Source organism: Petaurus breviceps, unplaced genomic scaffold, assembly GCF_028583685.1.
Source record: "Petaurus breviceps papuanus isolate PSGF00001 unplaced genomic scaffold, PetGlider_PUasm1.0 187, whole genome shotgun sequence".
NCBI lineage: Eukaryota > Metazoa > Chordata > Mammalia > Diprotodontia > Petauridae > Petaurus > Petaurus breviceps.
Window position 1 is genome coordinate 16,974,054 of NW_027185799.1, and position 9,051 is coordinate 16,983,104.

Here is a 9,051-nt window from a genome sequence, read left to right on the forward strand (position 1 = left end):
ACAAAATCTTTCCATGTGCAGACACAAACTGTGTAATCAGTTTGCTGCTATATAATCTAAAAAGACGTCTTTTTGAGATTTCAGGTATCTGTTTTGTGTGTTAACCGCAATTATAATGAATACTTTTTTTTTCTTAATTATGCTTTAAGAACATTTGAAAGTCACCTCTGTTCAGCAATTCAGTCTACTACATGTAAATCACCAGGGAGATAACAAGTTTTAAATATACTTACTGATTCACTGATCTTATATAATGTATAGTTTATAAGAGGACTAAGGCATATACACAGAGAACTACAGTATACGATAGATTATATATTGAATAAAATGGGGGAGATGGATTTGATGACTTCTGTGGTTCCTTCCAGTCCTAAATTTGTGATCCCATGATTCTCTGAGTGTAGAATAGAACCTGGTATGTAGTTGGTGATTAATAGATGTTAATCGATTTATTGATTAAAAAAATAAGTGTTAAGGTTCAAACTAGAAAAATATGGTTACTGACTCTGGGAATCAGGGGAGGATTCCTGAAGGAAATGATAAATATGGGAGGAAAAATTAATAATTATTTGGTGAATTTGGTCAATAAATTATCTTAATTGGTTCTCTTCATAGACCCAAATTCCAAATATTTCTTTATACCTTTAAATTTATTTTCTCTAAACTGGGTCCTCATGGATACATTAAAAAGAAATGTCTAATTTTGTGCTTTGTGAATGTAGATTAAAAAATTTTAAAGAACCTTTTGGTGGGTTGAATAATATAGCTAATTATTTTTTTAAAACACTTTTTTTTAGTTTGTCTTTGTAGGTCCAACTTTGAACAACATTTTTTTTGAGAATGAATTGAATGGATTTTCAACAAATTTAAATAAACAAACTAAAAAACAAATCTAATTTATTAACATGAACTTTTTTCCCCTAGGAATCTTTTATGTAATTAGTTGAGCCAGACGAAGCAAGCTGTATTCTGAGAGTGTTCTCCCTTGGAATGAGAATTAGCGTACCAGGGAGTACCTTTGAAGGACTCATTACTTTGTTCCCAGCATATAGTTTGTTCATCCTGGCTCACTATAGCATAAGTCCAAATATTTTTTTCTCTATGCAAACACACCATAGGCGTTAGGACCTTGTGTGTGGGATCCTCAGCCTGTCGCAGCTTTCATCATGCCATCTGCTTCAACCTGAGATGTGTAGAGTCTGCTGGCAGACTTTTTTGAAGTTGCCATGGCTCAGGATAAAAAATCAGGCTTGGCATAACAAGGCTGTTTAAAAAAATATATATGTGTATTTATATATGTATATATATATACACACATACATGCTATATATGTATATATACATATTATACATACATATATAATATAATGTATACATATATATTTAGGTACATATAAATTAATTGATCCCAAATGCTTTAAAATAATCACTTAAAGAATTACCAAATGTTTTTCACTTTTGACACCTCCACTCCCCACCCAGTAGTTGAAAACAGGTAGCTGATAAAATCATTGGATCTTTGATAATCTAAAAGCTGTCTTTGGGTCTTTATAGACTGTAGTGCATTTTACAATAATTATGTATAACAGTTCTTCCATTTGTATAGCTAGTGTGATGGTTTATGGAGAAAGAAGAAAAGTCCCCACAAAATTTCTCACTCATAGGAATAATGGTAGCAGCAATAGTAATAATAATTTAACACTTAAAGGTACTGTGATTTCAATGATGTGGTAGGTACTTCTTGCACCCACTCAGACTGAATGCCTTAGTAAATGTTTTTAATGAGTTTTCGTAGTTGAAAATATTCATTACTTGTTGGCCAACCATTTTATGATAAATTAGCAAGTATTTATTAAGCACCTGTGTTGTGCTAAGCTCTATGATAAGGCTTTTGGGAAGAAATACAGTTTGTTTACCTGGCCTGAACTTGAAGTCTTTCCATTTTGGTAGGACTGACTGGGATTTTGTGCCACTTTTACAGCTTTCAAGAACCCACAGTCACAATACGTGCCACAATGAGATGACAGAGTTAGTGAGTGAGTGAGTGTTTCTTAAGTGCTTAATATGTGGCGAAAGGTGGAGGGCATGTGAGGGCAAGGTGGAAAATAGTCTAGAGAGTCAAAAGCTGAGCCAGGTTGGAAGTGAGCTTGTAGAGTGTGGCTGCCTTCCAAAGCAGGGATTCCAAGGAGGAACTCACCAATCAGAGAAGAGGATACAGAGGAGGTAGAATCTGTAGAATGAGAAGGAAGCTGAGATGGAGGTGGAAAAGAAATCCAGGAAATAGAAATTGAGCTCTGTTAGAATAGTTGGCTTGTTGTTTTTGTCCTTCATTTTCAAAGAGGGCCATGACATCAGGAAAATGATGACATGACTTGCAGTTGACTTTGATTTGAGTGTGGGAAGGCTGTGTAAGGTCACCAGCCTCCCGTTCTCCTCCAGAGTCATCTGGATCGGTATTCAGCAGAATGACTGGAGATGGCCCAGGATGCAATGGGAGACCCTGGCCCTTTTAGGTTAAGGCCTTTTCAGGTTCTCACTTTGAGTGATGTAACACCCATTCAGTGAATAGGCCTCTTTAAGAAGGTAGTCAAGAGATAGCCCCTTTTAAACAAAATAAATAAAATGGGAGGGGAAGACCCTCAGTGTTGCTGAGCAAAAGAGAAACAGTTACTAGTTGCATTCAGTCTGAGCCAGGAGGACCCAAAAGATCACCATTAGGTGGAGTTTGGGCAGCGACCTATTGAGGTTCAATCTATGACCTTCAGAGTGAAATGGGTGAGAAAAGAGAAGGAAGGAAGGAAAGAAAGAAAAGAAGGAAGGAAGTTAGAATGGAAGAATAACATTAATGAGAGTAATAAAATAATGATTATAGTTGCATAAATACATTTGGATGTAGAATGGTGTAAATAGTAAAGTCACTCAGCATCAGGAAGTCCTAATTCAAGTCATGCCTCAGACAAATTAATGCTGGATGTGAGACCATGCATAGGTTGTTTAACTTTGGTTTTCCAGTCACCTCTTTAAGATACTAATAACAGAGGGATTGTAGGGTGCTAATCTTCAGGTCTTCATTAGGTAGAGTAAACTTCTATACTGAGAATTCCCTGCATTGATTACATCATAGGCCCAGACACTATCCCTGCACCTCAACACTTGGTATAGTTTATAAAGCGCCTCCCCCCAACTCCCTGCATTTCAATTTCACGACAGCCTTTGGTGTTAGGTTGAACAGACTTTATTATTTCTGTTCTGCAGATAAACTGATGTGCAGAGAGCCTGAATATTGACTTGTGCAAGGTTACTTAGCCAGCAAGAGGCAGATCCAGGATTTGTGCCTAGGTCTTCTGATTCCTAGTCTTTTGTTTTATCTGCTATGCCATATTGCCTAATACAGATTCTGCCATCTGACTGTTCTGAATTTGATATATCTCAGACTAAAAAAATTTTAAAAAAGCAATAGTTGATATATAACAAGCCTATTTTTGGGGGGGGGGGAGGGGACTTCTTAGGGATGGTGAAGGGCCTTGGGATTATGCCATGAAGAGGATTAATTGAAGGAACTGGGACTGTTTAACTTGGTGACGAGCAATTGGGGGTGAAGAAGAGAGGATGATACCTTCCATCACTTACTCAGAAAGATGTTTTGTAGAAGAAGGGTTTGCGTATTCTGCTTATCCTGAGAAAACAGAATTAAGAACAATGGCTGGGGCGGCTAGGTGGCGAAGTAAATAGAGCACCAGCCCTGGAGTCAGGAGGACCTGAGTTCAAATCCGGCCTTAGACACTTAACACAAAAACTAGCCATGTGACCTTGGGCAAGTCACTTAACCCCAACTGAAAAAGACTCTGAATGATCCTGACATGGGTTAGACCACAGGCTAAATCAGTGAGACAGAATTTAATAATAAGTTCTACATTCTAAACAACCAACCTTATTCGTAGATACAGTATGGAGATAATAGTTTAATTAAAAATAGTGAGGTGACTTTAATATGCTACAAATTCAGTGTGAGTCATTATTATGACTATGTGTGATATGTGATATGTATGTGATAGGGCAGGAAAAGAGAGCTAAATTAACTCTCCTATGATGCACTGAGAAGGATTGTGTCCAAAACAAGGGAGTTGTGAGTCTAGCTGTTCTCTACTCCGGTCAAAGCCCACTTGGAATAATATGTTTAGTGCTGAGTCTAGAAGTGTATCAGTAAACTGAAGACCAACCAGAGGAAGTTGATCAGGATGGTGAAGGGCCTTGGGATTATGCCATGAAGAGGATTCATTGAAGGAACTGGGACTGTTTAACTTGGTGACGAGCAATTGGGGGTGAAGAAGAGAGGATGATACCTTCTATCACTTACTCAGAAAGATGTTTTGTAGAAGAAGGGTTTGTGTATTCTGCTTATCCTGAGAAAACAGAATTAAGAACAATGGCTGGGGCGGCTAGGTGGCGAAGTAAATAGAGCACCAGCCCTGGAGTCAGGAGGACCTGAGTTCAAATCCGGCCTTAGACACTTAACACAAAAACTAGCCATGTGACCTTGGGCAAGTCACTTAACCCCAACTGCTCTCCAAAACAAAAAAAAAAACCCAAACCCCCAAAAAGAACAATGCATAAAAGTTGCAAATTTAGGTTTGATATATAAAGAAAAGCTTCAGAGTAACTAGAGTGACCTCAAAGTAAAATGGGCTGCCTTGAGAGCTGATGAACTTCCTTTCAGTTCAGATGTTCAGTAGAAGGTTAGATACCTACCTGTTTCAGATTTGTAGAGGGGAATTCTTTTTTAAGCTTACACAAAGGTTTGTTTATGTTTACTAAGAAGACAGCAAGAACGTTTTCCTCCAACACCTAGGAGCGTACTTCCCCTTGTATGTCCTCAGTCCCTAGGGAAAGGAGGCTCAAATTGAATGCAGGTTCTACAGAGAGTTAACCCGTCTGCTCTCCCTCTACCCCACTTCACTTTCCAATTTGACATAGCCCATAGATAAATTTCTATAACTCCTAGGAAGATTGCTGGGTGGTTCACTCCTCATCATCTCAATTGGCTATAAGATCTGGCATACATTTTGGCTCCTGGAGTTCTGGTGGTTTGCCCTTCTGACTTTTCAAAGGTCAGGAAATCATAATTGTCTGCAGAACTTCTTTTTAGAGAACAGTGTGCTGTATTTGTAGGCCACATGTCAGTTCCAGTAAGAAATTATAGCTGAATTGTAGCTCAGCATCAAATCTTTTTCTTCATGTGTTAATCACACTAGAAACAGAATATGTAACTTTGCTCTTATTTGGGGAGCAGGGTCCTCCCATTCCATGTCATTAGGCCTTTTTAGAGGTAGACTTCTCACCTTCCATGTAGGCTGGCAGCAGGCAGAAAATGTTGAGCATGCTTTGAGTAAGAGGTTTACATCCTCTTTTCCCCACTACCTTGATCCACGTCCTTGGTAAGTTGTCTAGTATGCATTTTAGACACATTGTCCATATTGCCAAATCAGAAAACTGCCCCCTGTTCCTTGGCCAGGCATGAACAGCATCTTTTCTCTTGTTTCCTGAAGTGTAATAAGGAAAAGAGCCTCAAAACAATCAAAGTGGCACAGGTCATGTACAGCCTTATACATAAAAGTGGAAATCACCATTTCTCCTGAGCACAGTTATGAAGATTCAACAAAGAACACCTTATCCAAGATGACTGCTTGCTTCTTTAGTACTTAGCATGTGCCTATCTTGAAATTTGAAATGGCCTTCCCCTCATCCAAGGCAGCAGAGAAAAGAGAAAGCAAAGAAAATCTGCCTCCTTTTTCAGAAGGAACTTGATCCCTGCAGAGCTTCCCAGACCATGGGAGCTCTCCCTGGTGGGATTTAGGATGTGGGGTCAACTGCAAGTCATGCCCTCACTCTCAGGTGAGAAACCAAACCAGTCTAGATTGGAGCTCCCAGACCATCCCTAGGGGATTGATTAGAGGGCATTTCATCCACTCTTCTACTAAGGGTCTGTAGACAGATTCTTGATCAGTTCAGGTTGAACTGGATATTTTCTAGGTCCATTCAAGCTTTGAGTGTATAATTCTCTGATTCTATAAGCTAATGGGACTATAATGAAGCATGGTTATTTTGGTCTGGACAAAACTTTGGGTTCATTCAATCATTTGTGTTCTAACCCTGAAGTTTTCGTAAGAACCTCATAGACACAACATCATTTCCCTTTACAAGCATTTGTGGGGGGAAATATTTTAGGTACTTTAGTTAAAATATGGAATAAGATGAGACATTATCAGTATCCCAAATATCAAATGTTCAACTTAAACTTTGAGAGAGTATAGTATAGGGGATAGAGTACTGAACTTGGAGTCAGGAAAGGATAGGTTCTGATGCTACCTTGGATACTAAATACCTGTGTGATTTTGCACAAATCTCCCAATTTCTCTGAGACTCTTTTTCTTGGTTTGCAAAACGACAGGTTTGGATTTGGTGATCTCTAAAGTTGTCTTTCCATGCTCCAAATCTATGACCCTGTATCAATTCCTGGAATGCATTGAAGAAAATTTTAATAAATGAGGGAAATTGATTCAGAAAATAAATTCTCTATATTCATGTGATCTTGCTATACAATTTATTTTACATTTTTTGAAGAGTCTTCTGCCAAAGTCAAAGGACCTGGGTTCAAATCCTACCACGTTTATTATATGTGCCGTTGAACAAGTCATTTAATCTGTTTTTTTCATCTATAAAATGAAGGGGGTTGCTCTAAATGGCCTCATAGGTCTTCCTTCTTGCTCTGTTATTGTGATGATCACCCTAAAGGCTATGTAAGCAGAGCCCTGGTTTTAATATATCTCATCAAAGTCAAAAGTCTTCAAGTGAGAGCCCCAAAACAGGTTGTATTAATATCTGTCATTCACGGACCAACCAATATAAGTTCCAATATAACATCCTCAGATAGTTGCATGGTGATTCCTTTTTTGGCTACAGTGATAATAAGGAGGCTGTTCCTTAAAGTATGGAGGGATTGAAATCTGCGTTTGTGGAGGACTAGTCAACACCAATGAAATCACATATCCTTGATGGAGGAACTTAAAGGGCATTCCAGCTTCTTTGGATGCACTTAATGAATCAATTATCTAAGGCTGAAAGTTCGTAATAATCCCTTTGTCATCCTCAGGTAAATGTTACACCATCTCTATCTTCAACTGGTGAGTTCTCACAACTTCCACATTTTGCATCTAGTGGGCATCCTACTTCATATAATGAATCTTATTTATTGGGTCAAAATAATGGCGATTTTGAATCACATATGGGATCCAGTACTCCTCAAATCAATGGGAAACCTTCAGGTGATGAATTTGATCAGCTGATCAAAAGTATGGCACAGGTGAGAAACCACTTTTTGTTGTTCACAAGGTTAGCATTTGCTTGTATTTATGAAAATATTGCCCTCAGATAATTAAGGGCTTTCTCAGTTAAATATTGTGAAGTAAAAAATGTCTGAGTCATTTTATTGATGAAAGAACATATTTTGTGGGAATTTTTAGATGGTAGGGAGATAGAATTTAAATGAAATTGCTATCAACGGAAAGCAATTATTTTATGATGATTTTTTTAGTGAGTGTCTGATTTTAAACTGTAGTATTTGCCTTTGGGTATTTTTGTAGCCTTTCATATGTTCTGTTAGATATTATTAAGGATAAATAAAATGTCTGCTGACATGTTAAGCTGGCTCTGTTGCTTAACTATCTTTGTGACCTCAGGTAAGGAATTTAACATCTAGACCCTCCCTTTGTTCATCTGGAAAATGGAGGTCATAATGTTAACATCTTTCAGAGGATGTGAGAATTGAAAAAGCTAATATATGTAAAATGTATTATAAGTTATGAAGACGTCCAAATAAGATATTATCACATTGAAGAGTTTTGCTTCTCTTTTACATTATTTTTGTTTGTTTGGTTTCTTGAACAGGGTCGCCCAGTAGAGATTTTTGAGCTTGTTAAGCCTACAAGTGGTGGCCTAGGGTTTAGTGTTGTGGGACTAAAGAGTGAAAACAGAGGTGAACTGGGAATATTTGTGCAAGAGATTCAAGAGGGAAGCGTGGCACAAAGGTGAGACTCTTCCCCAAGTCCTGTCACCAGTACACAGAATTCTTCTTTTTCTTCCTCATCTGGTATAGATTTAGAGCCTTAAGGGATCTTCCTCATAGGTCTGAAAAAGATTTTTCAGAGAAAAATAATGATCTGAAAAACTCACTAAACAGTTTTCAAAGTTTATGATTACCTTTTTCTAGTATAGAGTCAAGTCTTTAGATAATGCAGGTGAGCTCTCTTTCTGTAGAACTCTAGCCTCATTTTTTTATAGAAATGAGATTTTAGTCTAGTTTTCTCATTTAGTCTTGGCACAGTGATCGATAGGGTCCTTTCAGCTCTAAAGCGTATAGTCAAGAACAAACACAGGGCTTTGACTGTGAGAAGCTGAGCTGGGAGCATCTAAATGTGGCATGTTTTGCTTGAGATAGGTGCCAAGTGAAGAGGCCATTGAAGGGGAGGAGAATGCTATAGGGTCTGTGCTGTCCTGGAGGGGCAGTGGGACCAGCTTCAAAGAGAACTGCTAATCACCAGAGGCCCAGATAACTTCCTTTAGAAGAACTGCAGGAGGAAGATTACCAAGTGTGGAAAGGAGAAAATGGGATAATAAAAACACCGGAAATCTGTCTAGAAGCACTGGTAATTTCATTGACAGCTGTCACATGTCTTCTTTCTTACTCCTCTTTGACAGAGATGGGAGATTGAAAGAAGCCGATCAGATATTAGCGATCAATGGCTATGCACTTGATCAAACAATAACACACCAACAGGCTATCAGCATCCTTCAGAAGGCCAAAGATAAAGTTCAGCTCATTGTTGCCAGAGGCTCCTTGCCTCCACTCATGAGTCCTATAGTATCTCGTTCTCCATCGGCTGCTAGCACAATTTCAGCTCACTCCAACCCGGTGGTGAGTATCTCATTGTTTTTCAAAGAAGAGAGAGAGAGAAAGAGAAAGAGAGAGAGACAGAGAGAGAGACAGAGAGAGAGA

At 38.4% G+C, this 9,051-nt stretch overlaps 1 protein-coding gene across 19 annotated transcripts in view; it reads left to right on the plus strand.

The window, feature by feature from the left end:
* The window catches only part of MPDZ (multiple PDZ domain crumbs cell polarity complex component), a 228,065-nt gene that overhangs the window by 50,666 nt on the left and 168,348 nt on the right, over positions 1-9,051 (plus strand). For 18 of the 19 annotated variants that reach the window (XM_069090713.1, XM_069090714.1, XM_069090731.1 and 15 more), the window contains exons 4-6: positions 7,150-7,359; positions 7,944-8,083; positions 8,754-8,970. The exons of the other annotated variant lie outside the window; for it this stretch is intronic. In XM_069090713.1, coding sequence (XP_068946814.1) covers positions 7,150-7,359; positions 7,944-8,083; positions 8,754-8,970 — 567 coding nt within the window. The remainder of the gene's footprint in view (positions 1-7,149; positions 7,360-7,943; positions 8,084-8,753; positions 8,971-9,051) is intronic. 19 annotated transcript variants of the gene reach the window in all.